This window comes from Erpetoichthys calabaricus, chromosome 1 (assembly GCF_900747795.2).
Source record: "Erpetoichthys calabaricus chromosome 1, fErpCal1.3, whole genome shotgun sequence".
NCBI classification, from domain to species: domain Eukaryota; kingdom Metazoa; phylum Chordata; class Cladistia; order Polypteriformes; family Polypteridae; genus Erpetoichthys; species Erpetoichthys calabaricus.
Genome location: NC_041394.2, coordinates 354,692,801 through 354,719,467, shown reverse-complemented (window position 1 = coordinate 354,719,467; position 26,667 = coordinate 354,692,801). Strand labels below are relative to the sequence as shown.

General features: G+C 43.1%; 2 protein-coding genes across 4 annotated transcripts in view; one reads left to right on the top strand and one right to left on the bottom strand.

Moving 5' to 3' along the window:
• The window catches only part of LOC114643754 (oocyte zinc finger protein XlCOF6-like), a 44,381-nt gene extending 17,751 nt beyond the window's left edge, over positions 1–26,630 (bottom strand). The window contains exons 1-3 of one of the 3 annotated variants that reach the window (XM_051925127.1): positions 26,512–26,630; positions 20,684–21,160; positions 11,803–12,199 (exon numbers count right to left, since the gene is read on the bottom strand). In XM_051925127.1, the coding sequence (XP_051781087.1) occupies positions 11,803–12,199; positions 20,684–21,160; positions 26,512–26,542 (905 nt within the window). In that variant the 5' untranslated portion in view covers positions 26,543–26,630. Of the gene's footprint in view, positions 1–2,338; positions 2,546–11,802; positions 12,200–20,683; positions 21,161–26,507 lie in introns of those variants that run through there. The other 2 variants (XM_051925131.1, XM_051925137.1) reach the window with 2 other exon arrangements.
• LOC114643527 (gastrula zinc finger protein XlCGF57.1-like) overlaps positions 1–26,667 on the top strand; it is a 318,307-nt gene that overhangs the window by 171,152 nt on the left and 120,488 nt on the right. The gene's annotated exons all lie outside the window — the stretch shown is intronic.

The window sequence follows — 26,667 nt, the reverse complement described above, 5'->3', positions numbered from 1 at the left end:
TAAACTTATAGCGTAATGAAAATTGCATAATTAGATCTGGACCACCCAATACTGATGAGAGAAGCAGAGTTGGTTTGACCACAAAGCTGACATGAACGTGTGTTTAGCTGAAGCAAGTAACTGTTTGAAAATAAAAGGCAGACATCGCAATCCCTCAAAACAAAGTTACCAGAGTGGTCTCACTGCGCAGGTCAAGAAGCAGAAGCAAGCTGCAGGAGTGCACGGTCTGAAATGATAGGTTGCTTAAACGATTACTTGAATTGAGACATAAATCCGTGTTAGAATGAATTAAGGATCTATGGGTGTTTTCAGAATTTCAAACGTGAAGAGGGCCTTCATACTTTGCCAGGCCGCATCTTTAATCCAAATGACTGGAACAAAAGTACGGGGCGACCTGCAAGTTTTACCAGTAAAGGGAGAATATAAATAACTGCTGTCCTATTACATCTTCTGCTGATGGCCAATAACTTTTACATTCACTCTCATGTACACATAGACAGCTACAAAACAACATTTGCACACTCGATATAAACATGTATTTACGCCAACAGCTACAACTAGTCAACATTACAAAGTGTTGTCTACTAACCAGTGACACCCCAATTGCTGGGTCACTAATCTAAACCAACACATTTTTCACTCCAAACGACTTGGTTTGGCCAGCCTCAAAACAAAAATACAATCCTATTTAGTTTCAGCTCTATGTTTTACAGTTATGTTGTGGCAGTTCTCCTTTATGCAGAGCATTATGGCAGCTGAGGTGCTTGTGTAAATTTTGCAGATAGAGCTTCCTGCAAACCGACAGGCAAAACTTTAGAAAAGACAAAAGCAGAAGTAAAGAAAGCAGAGTCATACGCCAAGGAAAAGGAATCCAAGGGCTTGTAGGGGAATGGCAGGCATACAGTAAGTGTTGTCCAGCTGAGCTTGGAATGGAAGAGGGGAAAAAAAAATGAAAAGAGAAGAAGCTGTAATGAGTTCAGACCTTTTCATTTAAAATAACTGGCAAGCAAAATGAAAAGGAAACTCAAAGTCCGGAGCAGAAGGGCTTTTCAAAGACAACACAAACACCCAACACTCTGCCTTACTTGGTTTAGAAAAGACGATCCTCCGTACACACTGACTAACCTCAGTCAGCCCTCTCTGTACGCGACCTTCCGATTCACTTTTATGACCCTCGATTGTCATCTCACTTGCCAAGTGACTCGAGACCACTTGTTTGACATCTCGTAAAGCACTTTGAGCTGCAATGTCTTTATGAAAATGTGGATAGAAATAAATGATAAAAGGTCTTGCATGGAGCTCCAGACTGCAAGCGACTCATGGTCATTTTATATTTATCGTCCATTTCCGAATAATCGCACCAACAGTGGTCACCTTCTCACCAAGCTTCTTGCTGATGGTCTTGTAGCCCATTGCATCCTTTGACAGCTCTTTGCTGTTGCCCATGTTGGTGGAGAGGTTGGAATGAAAGAAATCGACTATGGGCAGGTGGGCTATATGCATATAATGAGTTGAGATCAGGAGTATCTGGAATTAATCGATCGATTGATTGATTGTAATCTCTGTGCCAATCTGTGGGAGTCAGAATTCTGGCTGGGTGGTATGGGATCAAATCCTTATTTCACTCAATGACACACAACTCAATTTATAACTTTTATGTAATGTTTTTTTCGGGATTTTTGATTGATATTCTGTCTCTCTCCATTAAAATTAAACTACCATAAAAATTAGAGACTGTTCATTCCTTTGTAAGTGAGCAGACTTTCAAATTCAGCAGGGGATCATACTTCTTTCCCCCTTTGTAAATCCCTCTTAATACCATATAAAATCCCTTGCCTTTAGTGTACACAATATAAGATCATTTATGTCTATCCAGAAACTATAATTAAATGAAACTCTCTCCCAGATAAAAGCAGTATTGCTATAATTAAACTAACCGACGCTTCTGCACTTTGATTTAACGTGGACACAATAATGTCGGCTATGACAGCTCTATTAGTACACCGCGGGCCAATTTTCTCCTCGTCCTCTAACGTAAAGCCCGACTCTCTTAACGAACTGCTCGTCGCCCACTCTGAGGCTATCTGGACACCGTGGACTGAACGGACAAAGAATCTCAGAAATCAAATGTCCGCCTTCGCAACAGCGAAGTGTCCGGTGACGGAGGGGACCAATTGGGCAGTGTAGTTAAGCGGAGACGCCGAGGCCTGAGAGTGGTGAGGACAAATGGGCATATTCAAGAATTCGACCGAAGAAATAAGAAAACAGGCGAAACAGAGAGAATGATGTGCGGCACAGACAAAAATACTAATGTTTAAAGCAAATTCCGTTTACTTACCGCCGTGGCTCTCACTAATTTAATCCTCTGCAAAACCTCCGCTTCTTCCACCGCTACTGCTCCTCCATGCTCGCCGTGCAGGATGCTTTCTTTTGTGACCAATCACAGCTAATGTTTACCTTTAGTGTAGCTGGAATAGCCAATGAGAAACAACCTCGCTGTTCTTCCGGAACTCCGCCCAGAATACACGCGAAAAGAACAAGGCGGTGAAAGCGTGACGTCACAACCCTTCATTGCCAAACTTTCGCAGAGCGCGTGGACTCGGAGTCTTTTTACAGAAAACCCAAATATCAAAAGACGCCGAGGCGGGGGGGAGTAGTACGTCGATGTTATGAAGATATCGCTGCTCCGTGAAATTCCGTGTCCCTTCTTATTTATGTCAGAGGCACCAAAGGCGTGATCGTTACGGATTCTCCTTGTGCTCGCGCATTCTTGCGCGCCGGTATTTTTGATATAACGCTCGCGCTGAGTCCATCTGTACTACGCACGCGCAGCCGTCTCTTCTCAAAACGCCACCGGGCCCCGTAGCCTTAGTAACCAACACGCGCAGCTCCCTGCTCGCTGTTTTACATCTCAATTTGTGTTCCTGTGGACCACACTGTTGCTGCAGATGTTTGCTCCACCCACTTTCACACTCGGCGAGCTATTATACCAGTGACTGATGTGATTTAATTAGCGGGTCACTTTTTTCTCTTTTCTTATTCTGCATTCAGAAAAGTACGGTGGTCGAGAAGGGCAAAACAAATTTACATTTCACAGGGGTGTAATTTTTTTACATTTACAAGACATTTAGAAATATTCATATTCTATTTATAAATCTATATGACTCGTACAACTCTCTCTTTTGTTATCTTCCTATCAATTGTCTCTTTTTTTTAAAAAAAAATTGCTTTCGTAATTGTATTCTAAAAATGACAGTAAACATGAACAAGCAGTGCAGGCACCCGGGCACACGATACTGAATGGTCAAAGACTGCAGCTGGTTAAGCATCAGACCCACTAAACATGCCCCTCCACCTTAATAAAAAGAATTTGTGTCTATGTGCCCATCAGGTTGGTATGTCTCTGCTATAGGCCATTGGGTATGGCATTTGTAAAAGCAGTGTGAAGGATTGTGATGCGTCAAATGTTGGACTGAAAAAATGCACTGCATTTTACTTCTACAAATGTCTGTGATGCGCCATCTGTTAGAATGTAAAAAATGTAATAGATTTTATTAGTATGTGAATTACAAAATATGATCCAACAGATGGTGCATTGAAAACATTAACACTGCATATGCTGATGTGTACTTTGATTAGTCAGATTTCAATCTGTCTTAGATGGGTAATGCATCTAGTCAATAAATACTGGATTAAATAACTAGAACACATGGAAAAGCAGAATGTAAACCATGGCAAGCATCTTAAAAATCAACTTACATATATGTCTTGTGCATTGTAATAATAAAATCAGCAAACTTTGATTTGTAATTTCTATATTGACTCCAGAACACAGAAAGTGGGACATGACAGCTTGCTTAATTAGGCTAAGAGTCCAATTAAAAGCAGAAGTTTCTAGAACAAAAGCCTGCAGCCTCCTCAATATTGTCCAGAGGCTGAAGCCCCTAAAGTGTTGCACCAAGTACCTGACCCTTTAGTCCATTACATATTATCCAGCCCAAGATCAAAGTATATCTCAATGTATGAATGTCTGTGAACTCCCATACCCATGTGGCGCAGTGGGTAGCGCTGCTGCCTCACAGTTAGGAGACCCAGGTTCACTTCCCGGGTCCTCCCTGCGTGAAGTTTGCATGTTCTCCCCGTGTCTGCGTGAGTTTCCTCCCAAAGACATGCAGGTTAAGGTGCATTGGTGATTCTTATTGTCCTTGGTGTGTGCTTGTTATGTGTGCCCTGCGGTGGGCTGGTGCCCTGCCCGGGGTTTGTTTCCTGCCTTGCGCCCTGTGTTGGCTGGGATTGGCTCCTGCAGACCCCCGTGACCCTGTAGTTAGGATATAGCGGGTTGGACAATAGATGGATGGATATTAGCATATATGGTTCTACGTGTTTGTTGCCGGGTATAACTCAATAATGTGTATTTAAACATATTTTTTGTATTTTATTCAAGAATACTAATAATAGCCTAATATAAACCATGCAAAACTGAAAAAAGTAAACTCATGGGTCATTTTTTCTCTCTCCTTAAAAAATACAAAATGAACTGAGTTCAAAATTGAAATGGTGAACTATGAACGTGAATGGATTCATTTTAATTTGTGTGAACTGAACTTGGAGCGAGTTGTTGTGAGGTGTGAACTTGCACAACACTATCCACCAACAATAAAGCCCTCCACCACGTACAGGCCACTTAGAATAACTGTTGTCATTTCTACATGGGGTCACCAAAATGTATGCGTCTCGCCTTAAATGAAAGTCTGTAATGTACACTTTCATCACATCTGAAGGGTTTCGTTTGTAGTTTTGAGCTGTAGAGCAGAAGGGAAAATCAAGAAGAAGATGAGTCTTTGTCCCAAACCTTATGGAGGGCACTGTATATATTAGCTGTGCCACCTGTCTAAGATGGGTTATAAATCCAAGTACTCAACAACAGACCTTAGTGTATGGAGTGTTAATGTTTGCAGTGCACCATCTGTTGGAATGTATTTTTTAAATTAATAATAATACTTCATTACATTGATATAGCGGTGTTCTCAGTATTCAAAGCGCTATCCACACAGGGAGGAACCGGGAATCGAACCCACAATCTTCCACAGTCTCCTTACTACAAAGCAGCAGCACTACCACTGTGCCACCTGTGTTATTCCAACAGATGGCACATGGGCAGCATTAGCAGCACTTTTACACATCCCATACCAAATGACATAAAAGTGGTTCCCAAACTCTGTCCTGGGGGACCCCCTGTGGCTGCAGGTTTTCATCCCAACCAGATTCATAATCAGTGATAACCATTAATAATGAAGCTTGTAATGGTCGCCTTTTGTCTTGTCTTATTCTGCATTCAGAAAAGCACAACTTGTGATTTTTACATCTGTTTTTTGCCATAGCTTTTCATATTTAACTCTTGCTTGTTTTTTATTTTATTTTTGCCCTTTCTCTGTGTAGTTTTTATCTTAATAATGACAAAAACAAGCAGAGCAGACACCCAGGCAAACAACACTGAACGATGAAAGGCTGCAACTTCTTGAGCGTCAGACCCACTAATTAGTAAATGATGGATTAAGTAAACAGAACACTTGGAAAAGCTGAATGAAATTCAAGATAAAAATATTGTTTAAGAGAAAAAAAAATACATTATCCCATTTCGCTGCTTAGCACATTTTAATACAATTTACCAAACTTAGTTTAACTTCTGGCGGCACGGTGGTGCAGTGGGTCGCGCTGCTGCCTCGCAGTTGGGAGACCTGGGGACCTGGGTTCGGTTCCCGAGTCCTCCCTGCGTGGAGTTTGCATGTTCTCCCCGTGTCTGCGTGGGTTTCCTCCAGGCGCTCCGGTTTCCTCCCACAGTTCAAAGACATGCAGGTTAAGTGGATTGGCGATTCTAAATTGGCCCTAGTGTGTGCTTGGTGTGTGGATGTGTTTGTGTGTGTCCTGCGGTGGGTTGGCACCCTGCCCAGGATTGGTTCCTGCCTTGTGCCCTATGTTGGCTGGGATTGGCTCCAGCAGACCCCCGTGACCCTGTGTTCGGATTCAGTGGGTTGGAAAATGGATGGATGGATAGTTTAACTTCTACATTGTCTCCATAATCTACACAGAAACTGGGAAAAAACAGCTCACTTAATTAGGAGCAAGTCTGGGAACCACTGACATGTACAATGCATTCATCAGTCCAACAGATGGCACATCAGAAGCATTCGCACTGCTTTTACAAATCCCATACCAAATGGCATATACCAGAGACATAGTAACCACGCACACACACACTTCTTTTATTGAGGTGGACAAGCAGACTTCTCTCTCTCTGGCAGTTACTCTATGCTAGATTTCAATGTTCATGAAATTCATTGTTTATGTTTGCAGTGCACCATCTATTGAAATGTATTTTGTAATACATGTACTGTAGTAAAACAGACAGCATGTCACAAACATTAGCGCTGCTTTTACAAATCCCATACCAAATGTCATATAACAGAGACACAGTAACCAGGCAGACTCACACACACACTTCTTTTGTTAATGAGGATTTTCAAACTCCTCTCTGTCTGGCAGTTACTCTGTGCCTGATTTATTCTGCATTGATGTTTGCCCTGCACCATGTATTGAATATGTACTGTAATAATAGAATGATATGCATTTCTTATTCTAACAGATGCATATCACAAACATTAGCACTGCCTTGTTGAATCCCATACAAAATGGAGTATAATAGAGACATAGTAACTAGGCACACACACACACACACACGTACACTTTTATTGAGATGGACAAGCAGACTTCCCTCGCTCTGGCAGTTACTCTATGCTAGATCTCAGTGTTCATGAAATTCAGCGTTGATGTTTGCAGTGCACCATCTTTTGAAATGTATTTTGTAATACATGTACTAAACTACTACTCTGGGCTGGCACCCTGCCCAGGGTTTGTTCCTGCCTTGCGCCCTGTGTTGGCTGGGATTGTCTCCAGCAGACCCCCATGACCCTGTGTTAGGATATAGTGGGTTGGACAATGACTGACTCACTAACACACTGACTGATGTACTGTACTAATAAAACACTTTGCAGTTTTTATTCTAACAGATGGTGCATCACAAACATTAGCACTGCTTTTACAAATCCCATACCAAATGGCATATAACAGAGTGACAGAGTAACAGTGACCAGGTAGACACACACATACACAAACACACTTCTTCTGTTGTTAAGGTGGATTTTCAGACTCCTCTCTGTCCGGCAGTTACTCTGTGCCTGATTTATTCTCCATTGATGTTTGCCCTGCACCATGTGTTGAATATGTACTGTAATAATAGAATGCTTTGCATTTTTTATTCTAACCGATGAACATCACAAACGTTAGCATTGCTTTTTTGAATCCCATACCAAATGTCGAATACCAGAGCCCTAGCAACCAGGTGGACACATGGATGGATACACACACACACACACAGGGACTTGTCCTTTTATTAAGATGAAATTATATACAGAAACAATACATACATGTATAAAGAAATTAGAAGTCTAGTAATAAATATCTCTGTCTATATAAAATCCAATGTCTTTATGTATGTCTGTCCGCTTTTCACAAGAGAACTACTTAACAGATTTAGATTGAGTTTTTTTCTATAATTTGCTTGAACATTCCAGTTGATTTTGTTGACTTCTCTCATTGCACTAGGTGTCATAGTTCGCGTGCAGGAGCGATATATTCATGCTAATCCGAGACTGAGGCTGTGGGCCATTGGGAGGGTACGGCAGTATGACATCAGGAGTGGGGAGCCAGGCAGGGCCCTCCTCACTCACTCGACAGCCTCCGTTCAAGTCACTCTAGCTCTGGCCACGTGTTGGAGCTTAGCTATTGATACCCGTTTGTTTATTGATATTTAAAGTTTGTCCTGTTTCACTACTACACGGGTGGAGCTACAGGGGATGGCTAGTCTATAATAAAATTAAAAGGGGAAACAGCAAAAATATACATAAAGGACATAAATACGCATACAGAAGATGGAGAAAGTATTCAGACGCCATCACTTTCTCCACATATTCAAAATGACTGAGCAATGAATCTGCAACAAATTTTAAGTTAAACTTCAACATTCATCAGCAGAAAACTATCAAATGATTCAGAAGGCTTTCAGGGAAGATACAAGGAGTGCAGAGCACTTAAAAACTTGGTAAGGATGGCCCCTCTCATAGTCCAGATTTGGAACCCTGCAACTTCTGGCTTTTCCCAAAACTAAACTCACCTTTGAAAGGGTAGAAATTTCAGACTGTCGATGAGATTCAGGAAAATACAACAAGGCAGCTGATGGCGATTCCAACAAAGGAAGAGTGTTTGGGACAGTGGAAGAGGCGCTGGGAGGACTGGCTGAGGTCCCAAGGTGCCTACTTTGGAAGGGACCGAGGCGTCACTGTCCTCTGTACAATGTTTCTTGTATCTTCTTCACTAATTGTGTCTAATTTTCATATTACATGGCAGGATACTTTCTGGACAGACCTCATACGTCTATTCTGTATATAAAAATATGTCATGTATCTGTACTACTGATCAATATTCATATCTACAGTATCTCACCAAAGTGAGTACACCCCTCACATTTTGTAAATATTTTATGATATCTTTTCATGGGACAACACTGAAGATCTGACACTTTGCTCCAATGTACAGTAGTCCGTGTACAGCTTGTATCACAGTGGAAATTTGCTGTCCCCTCAAAATAACTCAACACACAGCCATTAATGTCTAACAACAAAAGTGAGTACACCCCTAAGTGAGAAATGTCCAAATTGTGCCCAATTAGCCATTTTCCCTCCCCGGTGTCATGTGACTCGTTCGTGTTACAAGGTCTCCGGTGTGTTACATTTGGTGTTATCGCTCTCACACTCTCTTGTACTGGTCACTGGAATTTCAACATGACACCTCATGGCAAAGAACTCTCTGAGGATCTGAAAAAAAGAATTGTCGCTCTACATAAAGATGGCCTCGGCTATAAGAAGATTGGCAACACCCTGAAACTGAGCTGCAGCACGGTGGCCAGGACCATACAGGAGTTTAACAGGACAGGTTCAACTCAGAACAGGCCTCGCCATGGTCGACCAAAGAGGTTGAGTGCACGTGTTCAGTGTCATATCCAGAGGTTGTCTTTTGAAAATAGACATAGGAGTGCTGCCAGCATTGCTGCAGAGGTTGAAGGGGTGGGGGGTCAGCCTGTCAGTGCTCAGACCACACGCCTGCCGCACACCGCATCAAATTGGTCTGCATGGCTGTCGTCCCAGAAGGAAGCCTCTTCTAAAGATGATGCACAAGAAAGCCCACAAACAGTTTGCTGAAGACAAGTAGACTAAGGTCATGGATTACTGGAACCTGTGGTCTGAGGAGGCCAACATAAACTTATTTGATTCAGATGGTGTCAAGTGTGTGTGGCGGCAACCAGGTGAGGAGTACAAAGACATGTGTGTCTTGCCTACAGTCGAGCATGGTGGTGGGAATGTCATGGTTTGGAGCTGCATGAGTGCTGCCGGCACTGGGGAGCTACAGTTCATTGAGGGGACCATGAATGCCAACATGTACTGTGACATACTGAAGCAGAGCAGGATCCCCTCCCTGGGCTGCAGGGCAGTATTCCAACATGATAACGACCCCAAACACACCTCCAAGACGACCACTGAGGGTAAAGGTGCTGGACTGGCCAAGCATGTCTCCAGACCTAAACCCTATTGAGCATCTGTGGGGAAGGTTGAGGAGCGCAAGGTCTCTAACATCCACCAGCTCTGTGATGTCATCATGGAGGAGTGGAAGAGGATTCCAGTGGCAACCTGTGAAGCTCGTGTGAACTGCATGCCCAAGAGAGTTAAGGCAGTGCTGGAAAATAATGGTGGCCAGCCACACAAAATATTAACACTTTGGGCACAATCTGCACATTTCTCACTTAGGGGTGTACTCACTTTTGTTGCCAGCGGTTTAGACATTAATGGCTGTGTGTTGAGTTATTTTGAGGGGACAGCAAATTTACACTGTGATACAAGCTGTACACGGACTACTGTACACTGGATCAAAGTGTCATATCTTCAGTGTTGTCCCATGAAAAGATAGAATAAAACATTTACAACAATATGAGGGGTGTACTCACTTTGGCGAGATACTGTATATACTCTTTCTTGTATATACTACTACTTGTAAATTCAAATATCATATCTTATACATAAACGTCTGTGTGTGTGTGTGTGTGTGTGTGTCTGTCCGGCCTGGAAGCAAGAGGTGGAGTCGGGGTAAGGGCTCCACCTCCAAAGAAACAGAAAACTCGCTTAGCCGATAAGAACACAAGCGAGGCGAGCACATCGGCACAACAAAACCAAGGAGAGAGACACCCAGAGGAGTTTCTTTCAATTACCTGACATCTCTACATTTCAATTTTTTTTCCCCTGACGATTTCAATAGTTTCTAGGACCCTGGGCTTTTTACAGCACAGGCTCACACAGCTAGTTATATTAAATAAATAATTAATATATATCTATATCTATATATAAGCCTGGGGCACGTACAGCCACCATAACCCTGACACAGATAGTCAGGAGACAGATTTTGCACCCTGCACACGGTTTATTTACAGCACACCAACACACGACACAATCCAGTCCCTTCTCTGCCGCCACTCCCTCCACCTCCACTCCTCCTCAGGCCTTGTCCTCTTCCTCTCGACTCTGGCCATTGAGTGGTGGTGACTGGCTCCCATTATAGGGCACCCGGAAGTGTGGCCATATAGGGCGCTGAAAATGCCCATATGCCCCCTGGCCCCAGCAGGGTTGAGCTCCCATGCTCATGACCCGTGGCCCTTCTGGAAACCAAGGGAGGGGCCGGGGGGGTTCAGGAACTATACTCCGAAAGTAGCTTTGCCTTGATGCGATTCGGTGCACATCTCATGCCACTAAGCTCACCACGTGAAGGTACACAACAAACCTTGAGGTGTAAGGAAGGCGACTCTTCACTCATTCCTCTTTTTTATCTCCTCTAACTTATGGCTTCTCTCGAGTGTGAGTTCTCATGTGGCTCTCCACACAATATTTCCTTGAAAATTGCTTTCCACATTCAGAACAGCAATAGGGTTTCTCTCCAGTGTGAATGACTGTGTGGCTCTCGAGATGGCTCCTTTGTAAAAATCGTTTTCCACATTCAGAACAGCTGTAGGGTTTCTCCCCAGTGTGAATTCTGTTGTGGGCCTTAAGTGTGCTCCTTTGTGAAAATCGCTTTCCACATTCCAAGCAGCCATACGGCTTCTCTCCAGTGTGACTTGTCATGTGGCTCCTATAGCTGCTCTTGAAAGAGAATCGTTTGCCACATTCACAACAAGAATACGGTTTCTCTCCAGTATGAACTCTTTTGTGAGTTTCCAGTCCGTCTCTTTTTGAAAATACTTTCCCACATTCACCACAGGAATAGGGTTTACCACCATTATGAATTCTTTCATGTTTATACAGATGGCTCCTGGTTGAAAATCTTGCACCACACTTGGAACAACAGAGAAGATTTTCCCCAATGTGAGTTCTCATGTGCTGGTTAAGATTTCTCTGGTCACAGAATCTTCTCCCACATTCCAAACAACCATATGGTTGTTTTCCAGTATGAATTGTTATGTGGCTCTCGAGACGGTGTCTCCTTGAAAACCCTTTTCCGCATTCGGAGCACTGGTAGGGTTTCTCTCCAGTGTGCTTTATTCTGTGGCTGTCAAGATGGGTTCTTTGTGAAAATCCTTTCCCACATTCAGAACAGGAATAGGGCTTCTCTCCTGTGTGACTTGTTCTGTGGCTGTCAAGATGGCACTTTTGTGAAAATCGTTTCCCACATTCAGGACAGCAATGGGGCTTCTCCCCAGTGTGAATTCTACTGTGGGTTTTAAGATTGTATTTTCGTGAAAATCGTTTCCCACATTCAGAACAGCCATATGGCCTTTGACTTGTATACTTCCACTGACTGTGTTTGTCCTTAGATTCACATTTCAGACTTTTCCTTGGTTCTTCCGAGTGTGTGCCGTTAAACTGGTGTTGAGCATTAATTGTGTCTGTCCTTGTTTGACTCACAACTCGCAGAGAACTTGACTGCAAAGGGGATAGGGATGTCAATTTCTCCTTATTTTCATCATTTGGTGTCTGTTGAGACTTCACTTCAGAACAGATCAAGACAGGTAAAGATGGGGAAAAGCTGAGACTCTCCTTTGTAACTGCAGAAAGACAAAAGAAACACATGATTGTGAGTGATTACGTGAAGTTGACAAATGTCAGCTATTTAAATATTGTAGATGCCACATGGGCTGGATGGGCATCCCAGCCAGGAGAGGGGATGGTTCCTTACCCAGACAGGAGACTGCTAATAGGCAGATAAGCTTCCCGGTCAGGGAGGAACAAGGGATCAAACCCGGAAGGAAGGACCAAAAGGGATGGACGGACAGTCCACTGGCAAACAGAGACGTACAGTAGCTGGAGGTTTTTTATTCCCCCAACATGCTAGATGGCAGCAGCCCCAGATGTCAATGCACAGTAGGAAACCAGCAAGGCATGCTGGGAAATGTAGTCCAGCAGAGCAGACCTGCTGGAGTCACTGGGGGCCATGAGAGACAAGCTCCCTGTTATAATGGACTTCCGTGTGACCTGGGAGGACTTCCATCGGGCAATCACCCTGGCACTGGAAATACTCCTGGGTGTGTAATTAAAGGAACCGCACTCCCTTATCCAGGAACTGGGAGAAAGTGGAGCAACGCTCGAGTGGAGGAGGGCAGTGAGGTAGAAATTATTGTGTGTTGTGCTTGTGTGACATATTCAAGGTGATTTGATGGATAAATCTACCTTTATTTGAACCCTGGGACTGTGCTTGTGTGTTCATGTTGGGGTTTGGGGCTTGCTGGCACCCAGGTTTCCATCACAATTGTAGTGATGTAAGATTTTGCATATAACGTGATAAATATTTTGTATGTCTTTATTTGTAATTTTGGCAAAGCAACGTAATTTAGTGTTACATTAATGAGAAGCATTCAAATAGACCCATTCCTAAAGGGGGTAAACATGAATTTTACGACAGAGGTGGGGGGGAAGGGATGGTGTGCCTTAAACCAGTTTGGCGAGTAGTTTTCTGCTAAAGTCTTTCAACCCCCGCAAGGAAGCCAGGTTACCTTAACATATGGTTCGGGGGCAGGTGTTAAGATGTTCTATTTCCCCATTGGTCTGAAGTATGGCTGTTTTGAACTGGCTTGGATCAGAAGCCTTTAAGTACCATGACGTCCTATTGGCTCTAGGGGTTGGACAGAACATCTAGAAATTTACTTGCTTAACCTCACACTCTCTCTCTTACTAACCTCTGATCATGAAGAAGCATATCTCTCTCTTACCAAACTGATGAAGACCATCACACCATGAACTGAAGAAGACAACACAATGGAGAGCACAACTTGGCAGCCATATTGAGGCAAGCAATGCAGCCTGTTCTGAAAAAAGCTGAATGATGCTTTATCTAGAGACATTTAAGTAACTAACAAGTCTGTGTGCTGCCTGAAACTGCACATCACCATTTAATCAGGTTGTATGGTTGCCAATACTCAAATGTACTTTGCATATTGTTATTATTTATGAATATTATCAATAATACATTGTTTAAAGTGTAACTTAACTCCTGCTTGTCTTTTACTACACCTAATTGCGTGAGGTTATAGATGTAGAAGGGAAGGTGGGGAGAAGTTATATACTATAATACCTTATAAACAGTGGTAAGTTTGTGAGATTTAAGGCATTCTGACAATGGCTACTTATTAATAATACAAAAGGGGAAAGTAGAGCAAAATATCACTCTACCAAGACAAAACAATATAAAACAGCTCCTTCCATTTCAAACCATTCCAACTAACATCAAGATTCTAATCTGCTACAAAGTTTAATTTTATTCCTCACAGTTTACTTTTAGTCTGCAACTCACAATTCTTATGTCAGTTATTTAGGTGCCTGATCATTATTTCAATTAAATCGATTAACTGGGGTTTTTAAAAAAAATGCAGACACTTTTGCAGAAATGTTGCATTTTATTCGAAATTAAGTCTGTGTTCCTTGCACAACAGTCCAGAACTATATTTCCCATTAAGATGCATGGCGACATGCTTGCTACTACGGTATCTTTACGGCTTGGCTGAACATTTTTAAGGCTGTGGTTGACATCAAGTGTTAGACGACTGAAACCGTTCGCAAACCTTGACAAAAGGTTTCTGCAGTGTAAAGTCTGATTTTAGTCACTAGAAGGAAGGCACAGTATGATCTGGGGGCTGCTGCACATTTCACGGATTTTATTTTTTTTCTTCCTCATAGTACAGCATTAGTGCTGCATTCACAACTGGGAAATCTGAAAGCTAGCTGAGGAGTGTCCTTATGTCACGCCCAGACCACCAAAACTGGTTCATCTTCATCTGGAGGGTCAGGAACTCTAATTTGTGTTTCTCCCAACTCCCTCAACTTCTTTCGCTATCATAGAGTGTTAACACCACAGTACTGTGCGGAAACCTCACGTATACATCTTGTATTTGCAGTCTCATTCTGTCAGTCTTCGTAATCTTTTCCATTAGGTGGCCCCCACCCCTGTGGTGCCAGATAAAGAGGACAAGGCAGAAGATACAAAATCCATACCTTAGCATAATGCAAAAACGCACAATATGCAGGAAGCAACTCAAAACTCAATACATGAAATACAGAAAGAACAAAACCAACAATCAATCACACAATCTTCTGAAACCTCTTTATCAGTTGAGGGGCACGGTGGCAGCAGGCCAGTCTAGAATGTTCTATCCCCAGCTACAAATACCAGCTTATCATGGGGAATTCACAGGCATTTTCAAGCCAGCCAGCCAGTCGCAGACTAGTAGGACTAAATCGCTGGGTATGTGACAGATTAGGCAATTGGCTTTCACGGGACTACACCACCACCACCTGCCTCCAACTCACTGAGAATATGTAAAATGAATTGTGCGACTTTGGCGGTATGGGGCGATATCACTGGAAAATCTGTCAAATGTAACGTGGCCTTTAGCTACTTAGCACCTGAGGTGTATTATAAAGGACACAGCAGTTAACAGAGGGGTTATGGTGGGTTGGGGGAAGAACAGCTAATGGGCACTGTTACACTGGTGTGAGTGTGTGACCAGAAATAGAAAATGTATATGTAGTTCCCACGCGCACAATTAGATGGCAGACAGCAAAACATATCTTTTCTTAAATCACTTGCTAAAATTCACAGGACACAATGTCAAACAGGTAAGAAAATGAAGTCATGGCATAATATTCTGGTTTGAGGACTATGTTAACAGATACGAAAGTTCAATCTTTGTAACAAGGAGTCAAAAACAACCGCGATAACAGAATGTAATGTTACTTGCGAACATGAAAATGGCACTTTACAACATCCTGTGGTTAAAATGTAGCCTAAATAGTCTTGTGGTGGCTCAACAGCTTTCACAGACAGCAAATACCAATTCAAGTGATGTGAAAATGTGTGTTAATGCTGGAGGCTCTGTGACTAACTGATGTTCAATTCATTTTTTAATGTATGCCCTTATAGTGTAGTAGCCAATAAGTACCAAACGAAAAATATCTGTTAATACCAAATGGCCAATACCAGCATAAAATCACTATTAGTATTACCCTAGGAAAGGAAAAATACAACTGCAGTATATTTGTTAGGGTGGCTGACTGGATGGATGGATGGATACTTTATTAATCCCAATGGGAAATTCACATTCTCCAGCAGCAGCATACTGATACAATAAATAATATTAAATTAAAGAATGATAATAATGCAGGTGAAAAAACAGACCATAACTATGTATAATGTTAAATATTAACATTTACCCCCCCCCCCCCCCGGGTGGAATTGAAGAGTCGCATAGTTTGGGTGAGGAACGATCTCCTCAATCTGTCAGTGGAGCAGGATGGTGACAGCAGTCTGTCGCTGAAGCTGCTCCTCTGTCTGGAGATGATCCTGTTCAGTGGATGCAGTGGATTCTCCATAATTGATAGGAGCCTGCTGAGCGCCCTTCGCTCTGCCACAGATGTCAAACTGTCCAGCTCCATGCCAACAATAGAGCTTGCCTTCCTCACCAGTTTGTCCAGGCGTGAGGCGTCTTTCCTCTTAATGCTGCCTCCCCAGCACACCACTGCGTAGAAGAGGGCGCTCGTCACAACTGTTTGATAAAACATCTGCAGCATCTTACTGCAGATGTTGAAGGAAGTCAGCCTTCTAAGGAAATATAACCGTCTCTGTCCTTTCTTGCACAGCGCATCAGTATTGGCAGTCCAGTCTAATTTATCATCCAGCTGACTCCCAGATATTTATAGGTCTGCACCAGTTGGTGGCTCAGTTAGGAGACCTGGGTTCACTTCCCGGGTACTCCCTGCGTGGAGTTTGCATGTTCTCCCCGTGTCTGCATCGGTTTCTTCCCACAGTCCAAAGACTTGCAGGTTAGGTGCATTGGCGATCCTAAATTGTCCCTAGTGTGTGTGTGTGTGTGTCCTGCGGTGGGCTGGCACCCTGCCCAGGATTTGTTCCTGCCTTGCGCCCAGTGCTGGCTGGGATTGGATCCAGCATACCATCCGTGAACCTGTAGTTAGGATATAGCAGGTTGGATAATGGATGGATGGATATATAGGTTCCTAATTTAGCTATTAGTTAAAACAAGTCAAATGGCTTTATTGTCACACCAGGGTGGAGGGGTGGCACCGAGGCTAAGGATCTGCGCTGGCATCCAGAAGGTTACTGACAAAGGAGATCCTAGTCTGCTGGGATCTTAAGCAAGACTCTAATTTGCTGCATGACAGCTGACCCTGCGCTCTGATGCCAGTGGCGTAGCTCGAGTTCGTGCCGCCCGGGGCAGTGCTTCAATTTGCCACATATCTGAATATGTTAACCTATTTAAATAGAAAATTAAAATGAATACACTGAAAAATTAAGATAAATTCTGCATAGATTTGTTCATATATAGAGAAACAGCAATAATTTTTCACATATAATAATTTATAAGCATCAACTAGACAAGAATATTGTATAGGCTCACTGATAAGCCATGTTCTGATTATTATTTTAATATAATTATGAAGCGAAAACCACAACCAGTGTAGCGTACCAGTGATAGGCGGGGATATTTTCTGCGCAAAGTAAGAACACATTGGAATTGATAACAAAACAAAATTATAAATTATCTGTCTATCTTCTTAGGTGTAATGTTTATGTTTATTTTTGCCTATTAAATTTCAACTACTGCATCTGATGCCATCACAGAAGGACAGTCTGAAAATTATTTTTGAAGCATTTGTAGATAAAAATCAGAGAATTTGACTTTTTTCATTCATGAGTGATATTTTTCCGAACCCTGCTGCTTCCACACAAATTGTACTGAGCCTTTTGGCCAATAATGACGCCCCCAAAAATGTGCGGACCACCCCCTCCTACCTACGCCATTGTCTGATGCCAAGGGTTACGTGAAAACTAACAAATTCCTGATACAAGAAATTGTATAAGGCAAAATAAATAAGCACAAAAAAAACAACAAATAGTGTTATGGTGTAACATTCCCCAGGGCTGTGGTGTAATGTATATATAAATAAAGGGCAACTGCAAGACAAGTGAAGGACTAGACAATAAATGGTAAATGAGCAGATAGTAATAAATATTGAAATAAATGGTAATAAATAAAAATAGCTAATAATAAAAAAAAAAAAGCAATAGCAACAAATGTACTGCACATAAATGAGATACTAGGAGCAGTTCATGCAGGACAGAGTTCAGTGTCCAGACAGCCATGGGGTAGATACGGTGGCAGAACTCGTATGGATGCTATGGAACCTTCTAGCAGATGGAAGGGAGACAAAGAAACCATGAGAAGGGTGGGAGTGAGGGGTCTTACACGATGCTGTAGGCTTTGCAGATGCAACGCTTTAAAAAGAGGTCTTTAATGGAGAGTAGAGAGGTCCCAGTGATCTTTTCTGCTGGGTGCATGATCTTCTCTAGGACTTTGCAGTCACATTCATAAACCACACAGTTATGCAGATTTCTGAGCACAATTTTCACTGAATTGAATTGAAGACTCAGTGTGACCCATTTCAAAAAAATCGTTCTGCCAGGTGAGTTGTTTCATGAAGGCAGACAGACACGGCTACCACAGTAGGTGCCCCTCACTTTACACGTGAACACACCAAAAAGACACTTAAAACAAATGCAAATCATAACATCCCGGTGCTACAATGACATAAAACTCTATACGAGAGGCAGCTCATATTTCCAAAAAAAAAAAAAATTACCAGCACAAAGCCTGCGACCCGACCACGTCCTTTAGTGCGACACCATACAGCAGGTGGAGGACCGGGGAAGTACTTGAGCACCAGTTCAGAAAATATGGAGCCCTCATCTTCGAGTGCAAGCAGAGGGGATGGGAGCGCCTGGAAGTTCCCAGTGAAAGTTAGCTGGAGGAAGTTACCCAGAGAATTCACTCACGAGTAAACGAGTGTCTTTGGGGTTTAGAGGACAACAGCAAGCAGATGAATAACAGCATCCAGGTGGCTTTGGATTAGGAGGAATGAGTAATGAAGAAGAGAGCTGGACAGAGCCGAGTGGTAATTAGACTAGAGGGGCCATGGAGGTAGATCTAGGCCGCTGGTTCTACTGTCAGTCTCAAGTCACCGAAACATCAGGGTTATAAATGGGCTCCTCCTTTCACTAGCTATGACGACTGACAAGATTGGTGAAAGTGCAACTATTTGTCTTTTAACATGGTCAGGATGAAAGGTTCTATTAAACAAAGGCAGTTTACAAAACTATATGTACGAAATGCAAAGGGCTGTGTCTGTCACGTCTTTACTCACGAACTACTGGGGCTAGGATCTTGATCTTGTTGTTACTCTTAAGCTTATGATGCGATAAGTGCTGAAGCAGCAAGAAAGCTGGTTAGTGACACCCTCCTCAGAGTTATCAGGGTTGGCAAACTGCTCAAGAGGGTGACATGGCAGAAAGGAAAAGGACATCTGCTGAGTGTGAAGCGCATTACCAAGTCTGCACACGTGAAGAGGAGGAAGAAGAGCAGCACGATCTGCTGATCGTCAAGGGTGGGATACAGAATGCAGACGCAACAAAGGTGGTGCTGGTGCAAACTATTCAGGTCTTCATGGCAAAGTGAGCACTAGGATGGCAAAATACAGTGCTAGACACCATGATGGCATGAAAAAGAACTCGAGCTGCAAGATCTACTGAACATCAACCCAAACGTAGCGACAAAGAACGAGAAACAATGAGATGAGAAGACACCGGGACACAGAGAAAAGCCAGAAGTGATCCTGAATACAGAGCGATTGAACAGCTGGCTAATATTATGGGTCATCAGCACGCTGGACACAAACTGCAAAGGTCTAGTAGTCTGTCACACGTTTACTGATCTTGGGGGTCAATCAGAATCTTATGATCTGACATATTCTGGTAAATAAAAAAATAAAAAAAATCTGAGGTGGTGGCCTCTTGCAAAACTTCCATCACCCACATGATCAATGGCGAGCTGTATGCTCCTCACACTGAAAACAAAACCGCCTCACTAGAATGGAAGACTTCCACTGGCTCTTCATGAAGCACCTTTAGCAGGTCACATGGAATTAAGCAGGATGAGTGTGGCACATCATGGCGTCAGAAACACAAGGATATGCTTGTTCCAAACCAGAATTTTTTTTAATACACGAGCAGATTATTTGGAAATGGAACTTGGCAAAATGAAATTAGTACATTATGTACGTTTAAGGTGCCGGTGCTGTTGTTAATGCATTTAAGGAGGACACTATTTATTTAAGGGTCTGGTTTACGTTACCAATGTGCCTGTGAGCAAACTTCTACATGGGAAAGGAATTTCAACTTCCAATACATAAAACACCATCTTAACCAAAAATAAATAGACAATCCCATTTCTTAACCCACCTACAGGAAATGTGTGGAGTCACCTAAAGAGGGCGCTGTGCACAGGAGATCCCTGAGCACTTTGGTTTTGAATTCCTCCATAATTAAGAGTGGGAGCAAACCCAGGAATACTAAACTGATAAAGTAGGAGACTTGCTGGTGTAATCAAAGGAACATGGCCATCGGAGAAAGGGGTTTCATTTTAGGTTTTCCTAATAGTTTGTCACGCAGACACACGCCTGAGGATCACCACCCAAGCTCTTCCCAGGTTTTGCGATACCACCTCGTGCTGAGAGGGGGCACTGCTGCCAACTGCCTGGTCTTTATCTTCCTCCACAGTCCTGAGAAACTTCCCAGTGAGGATCAACTGACTCCGCCGCCTTCTGGTCCCGGGGCTTCAAAAGGACCACCACCCGGATGGAGGCTCCACTTATCAGGAAGGAAATCCCGAGGACCCCATTAACGTGGCGATTACTTTTGTTGCTTTGTTTACTCCATCGAGTGTTATTTTTGGTTTAAGCCTGCAAGTAAACGGGGAGGGCTGTGCTGGCACCCAAAAAGAACTCTCAAATTGTCACCAGATGACCGCACGTTATTCATATATTGTTACATTTGAATACTGCTTTTAACAAAACTACTGTAGGTGACAAAATGCTAACTGACATTCAGACTTTACTTCCACAACAGCTGATGTGTGTGTGTCGACTTTTTTGTCTCCCCTGTACGTTCACCTTTGATCTCCACTTACCTTCTCCAGGCTGATCAGCAGATGTTGACCGACTTTTCAGTGTTCTCCTTGATGTTTCACCACTGTTTTCTGTATCTGAATCAATATCAGACTTCACGCTGACAGAATGCTCCTGAGCAGGACAGTTTCTACTGTGACGGCAGACTAATTCACTTTCACCTCCATTTTTAATCTGAGGCAAACCAAGGCACAGTGACTGAAGGTCTTCCTCCTTGACTCGGTCTAGGACTTCATATTCCTGCATGTCTCGGATGACAGGCTTCTCCTCGGACTCTTCCTTAATGCCCACTGTCCCCTGTTCACAATCCTCTTTCTTAAGGCAAGGACTCTCCTGCTTGTGGTGCACATGTCCCCACTCACAGTCCTCCTCCTTAATATTTACAGCCCTTTTCTGTGAGGAATTCACGTCCACCTGGCAAGTCTCCTCCGTCACATTCATGTCAGTTACAAGAAGTGGCAGGTTCATCTTCCTCCTCTCTGTGGAAAGAAAATATTGCAGTTTTAAACAGAGATAAGTGAAAATAAAAAAGCCTGAACATACCTATGTGGGCAAAAGATTGGCAGTGATAGGGGGGAGTAGTACAGGGAACAAACAGTGAGGGAGGTGGTGGGTAAAGTAAAGGAAGATTTGAGGGAAGAGAGTCTGGCTGGGGAGAAGAAGGTGCAGGACTGAGCTGCATGGAGAGGGGTGATCAGGCACCTCACACAAAAAAACGTATCACACTTTCACAAAATCAACCAGAAATTAAAAAGCATGAAGCAAAGTAGGAAGGTGAAACATGGAAAGTGAAATTAACATGCGGCAGAATGACTATAAAGCAAGACAAATTCAAAGAAATGTTCTGACTTGGCCAGCTGTTTTGGAGTGCGCAGAATATGCTCTGTTACCAATAAATTAAACTCTTTAACAAGAGCTCATCGTGTTTAAATGTGGAAAAGACAAGTAGCCTTTTCCTGCGGTGGGCTGGCACCCTGCCCGGGGTTTGTTTCCTGCCTTGCGCCCTGTGTTGGTGGGGATTGGCTCCAGCAGACCCCTGTGACCCTGTAGTTAGGACATGGTGGTGTGAAGGACAGCCGGGTCCCATGCCCGGCAGGGATGCCCCTGCTGCATCTATTCCAGGGGAGCCACCATGGGCAGCTCAGTACCTCCCCCGGGACGCTTGGTGGCAGCTTCCCTGGTGGATGATGATTCCCCAACCTGGCGCAAGGCTCCATGGGAGATGGAGTCCTCCACAGCCTGGTTGGGGGCTTGGATGGACGCCAGGGGGAGCTGCATGGACTTTCCAGCCCAGCTGGTCGACTTGTCAGCCCCACCCGGAAGGTCAATTAGGACCAGGTAATCAAGCACCTGGAACGCCTCCGGGTGAGGTATAAAAAAGGGCCAGCTACCACCACTCGAGGGAGCCAGAGTCGGGAGGAGGAGGAGGACGACGACGACGACGACGACGACGACGACGACTAAGCATAACGAGGAGTGGTGGTGGTGGTGCTGAGGTGAAAAGAGAGAGATTGTGAGTGTATTTGGGACTGTGTTGAGCTGTGGGACACGGGGAAGGCTGAAGAAATAATAAGAGTCTTTATTTAAGTACGTGCCTCTGCCTGAGTCTGTGCTGGGTCGGGCGCTATAGAGCGCCTTTTACAGCGGGTTGGATAGTGGATGGATGGATGGAAGTAGCCTTTTCTTTTTTTTCTTGAAACACTTTGTTTCTTGGTTGGGAGGAAAAAACTATTTTCACTATACTTCCTGAAGTGGCCACTGTGTCTTTTGATGATCATTTTAGTGCTTTTTGTGTTGAGGAAAGAACAAATCTGTTTTCAATGTTAAACTGTTTCACTACAGGCCTTTTGACAAGCAGTTTTCTTATCATTCAGATGGAAACATATGTATATTGTCCCATACTGTCACCTTATTTGATTAACTCCACTGTGCCTCATCATGTAATACTGCAAGCATCCGGCCATCCATTATCCAACCTGCTATATCCTAACTGCAGGGTCATGGGGGTCTGCTGGAGCCAATCCCAGCCAACACAGGGCGCAAGGCAGGAAACAAACCCCGGGCAGGGTGCCAGCCCACCGCAGGGCACACACACACACTAGGGACAATTTAGGACCGCCAATGCACCTAACCTGCGTGTCTTTGGACTGTGGGAGGAAACCCACGCAGACACGGGGAGAACATGCAAACTCCACACAGGGAGGACCTGGGAAGCAAACCCGCAGGTCTCCTTACTGTGAGGCAGCAGCGCTACCACTGCACAATTTATATGGCTGTAAAATATTTTATACTGCATAAAACAACTATGGTTAGTGTTGGCATTTAATGCCAGCGGTGTACTAAATAACAGTTCTTGGAGTTAGATGTCACAAAGAGCCCTTGCTACTGTACAACAGTGTAAGAAAGGAATGAGTTAATGTTACTCTCTACTATGATAAAATGTAATGCTGTACACCAGTGTTGGTTCTGAATGAAGTTAAATTCAACTCTTTATTGAGTTGTACGTGACTCGTTTTCAGAGTTGAATAACTGACACTTTTGAAAGTGTTAAATTAACTCTGTAAAGTTTGGGACAAAATAAACACCAGTATTGTGTTAACTTTTACTCTGTCATAGTTGATTTAGCACTGTAACATTTGCTGTGCAGGAATGGCTATGTGGTGCCACTCTATTATGTCTGCTAGTAGGGACAATCATTTTCACAGCACGGGGCAAACCTATGGAATTCAGTTTCCCTCCTGAAAAATGAATCATTAATTTTGAGCATTTTTATAGCTCCACATATTAAAAAAGCTTAGAAGTTTCCAGAATCTTTTATATATATATATATATCCCAAAGTGGTCAATACGGAGATACCTGAGCAAAAATGAGCCCCATGGAAAATAAGAGGCCATTGCTGTGCCAGCACCTCAAAACTTGTCGTGATGAAACCAAAACTGAACTACCATCAATGGTTTGGCTTGGAGAGAAGTCAACGAGGCCTAAAAAGAGAAGCACACCATCCCTACCGGGGACGCCTGGAGGTGGACATCTGCTGTTCTGGGAGTGTATGAAGTGCAGCGGCACAGGGACGTTCATCATAATTGATGGGGAGACCAAATATTGGAGGAAATTTTGCACTCATTAACCCAGAGGCTGCGTGTGGGAAGCACTTGGACTTTCCAACATGGCAATGACTGGACACACAAGGCCAAGTCGACCTCTCAGTGGCAACGGCAGGAAAAAGTGAAGGTTTTGAAGTGACCATCGTGATCTCCTGGCCTCAACAAAGGATCTAAACAAAACAACCACAGAACCTGCTGGACAGTAATATTTCAGTTCGGATATTAATTGCAGTTTTTATTAATAAAATTAAAATTTTATTTTGTTCTAGTTTTCAGTGGAGTCAATATTTGTTTTTACTTTTATGGTGTTTAAACTTTTACTTTGTATTTTATTTAGTTCTGGCCTTTTCACATAATTAGTACAATTTCAGTTTGTTTTTTTTTTCTGTTGCAAGACCACAAATGCTGGCGTACACATATTTCAATGCAAGTTACGATTCACTCAACAATCACAACTGGGTCTAGTGGCCAGCTTACGTTACCAATGTGCCTGTGGGCAAACTTCTACATGGGACAGGAATTTCAACTTCCAATACATAAAACACAATCTTAACCAAAAATAAATAGACAATCCCATTTCTTAACTCACCTACAGAAAATATGTGAAGTCACCTAAAGAGGGCGCTGTTTAGCCACTGTTTGCCACTGGCAATCGGAAGGCTTCCAGTTCGAATCCCGTAAATGCCAATAGGGACTCTACTCTGTTGGGCCCTTAACCTGCTATTGCTGAGCGCTTTGAGTAGTGAGAAAAGCGCTATATAAATGCAAAGAATTATTATTATTATTAACTCATAATGCCGTGAAACAGCTTGACTACCAATGAGCAAACAGATGAAGTGGCCTAATGAGTGTAGTCAGCAAGATCAGATGTTTCAACCTAAGACACCAGTCTGTGCAGCACGTTGCTGTTAAGCTTTAAACAAGCACGGACTTCGAGAGATGTGTTCATGTTGTAACGACGTCCATTGCACAGATAGTCACATGATGAAAATATTCGCTTGATGAGCGCGAGGTCCTCAGCCACTGGCGCCAGCAGACTGTCTGTTGCTTACCTTCTTTCTCTTCTCAGCTTTAGTCTTGTTTCCCTCATCTAATGCACTTAAAATCGTTGATGTTGAGCTGAATGAGCCCTCCGATTCGTATTCTTCCCACTAACTAAAAACTCGCACTCTTTTTCTTCTTCTCGCACGCTACATTTGCTCTTATTATTATCTGCGCTGTAATTGAAGTATTACAACACGTCACTTTTTCTCTTTCTACCCGCAAACATCTGTGCAAAACTCACCATCGTCTCACACACACACACACACACACGTGCTTACTGCTTCAACCCGACGAGCCAAATGTGCTCAACAAACAAAAAACAAACGACGGTCCTTTACGGAAGTTGTGCCACGTGACTCTAGTAAGCCCAAATTACGAGATCAGCGAACAGCGCAACGTAACTGAAGGCTCAGGGCGACCTACAAACAGCCCCTCTGCACGACTAAACCGGATTGAAAGAAAATGCTGTTGTTGTTTTTTTAACTAAATTTCCATTCTTGTTTTAGTTCGTTCACATATCACTAATGTCTATTTTTATTTAGTTTTCGTATCCCTGTCTGCCTTAATTTCAGGTCTCGTGCTTGTAAAACGAGTTTAGTTCTACTGTAGTTCTCGTTTTCGTTATGAAAAATATCACTGTTGGTTGTCCAAAGAAGCGCGGGCAAATTTATCACCTTGAGAAAATACAGAGCCTCAATCGCAACGATCACAAAAGACTGCAAGACATTATTGATGCATCCATACACGAGATTAAGAACTTCTGGGCAGGACAACCTCATGGTTTGTTTAAAGACTGTGCTATACTGTGATGTGTAATCAGTTAATTTTAAATCCCTTATAAAAAGATAAAAAATTGTTTTGATTGATTACTCATGTTTTCCTAAACAATAATAATCTTACAAATTCTGCACATTTATACGGGGGGAAAGCGGAGTCACGTAGGAGAAGACGCCAGCTGCGTTCAGTCACACAGTTTTGTCACTCAGACAACAAACAGCTGAAAATTGAGTTCCATCACACAGCCTTTTTTTTTTTTTTAAAATACAACTGGTAAAATCCCATCATCGCAGCAGTACGTGGTGCAGCAAGGCAAGTAGCTGATGAACGTTAACAGCCAGGAGACGCGGCGTCTGCCCCTCCACCCCTCACTCCTGTGCTGCTCAAGGGGGTCGCGGCCACCTGCAGTGCGTGTCCCACTCGGGACTGGACACGCACAAGAAAGCGATCAGATTTGGCTGTCTTTTCTGGTAAGTTTCATCAAGGGGTTTAGGATTTAATAACTAATGCTGGTCAATCAAATTTGTAGTTTTTCATAGAAAAGAAGAAATGTAACGTATTAAAATGTTTATGTGACATTGTTATATTACTTTACACAAAAAGTAACTAAGTTACTTTTAAAGGTAACGTTCACCGATGCAGGTAACAGAACATATAGTAGGCACGCTATAACGGATGAAATGAAGATATAGCTAATAACTGTAATTTATCGACACTGTTTTAAGGACCCCGCGATAAGGACAATCACAAATAACACAACACAGACTTTAAGACATCGCAGGCGGCTCAAGGTAAAGAGAAAGGGAATGCGATGAAGATAAATGTGCTGCTCTGCTCAGGCCTGACAGTGTAGATAATCCGCTCATATTTTAAATAAGTAAACAGTCGAATTTCTTGTACTTACCGCCGTGCCCTTCGCTGATTTGGTTCTTCATGTAAAAGATGCCGCGTCCACACGCTCTGATAGAAGTTCCGCTTGTGACGTCACGCCTCCCTGTCTAGTCCAGTTGGGGGCGGAGCGCCAGAAGACGGACAAGATTGCTTCTGATTGGTTGTTCTT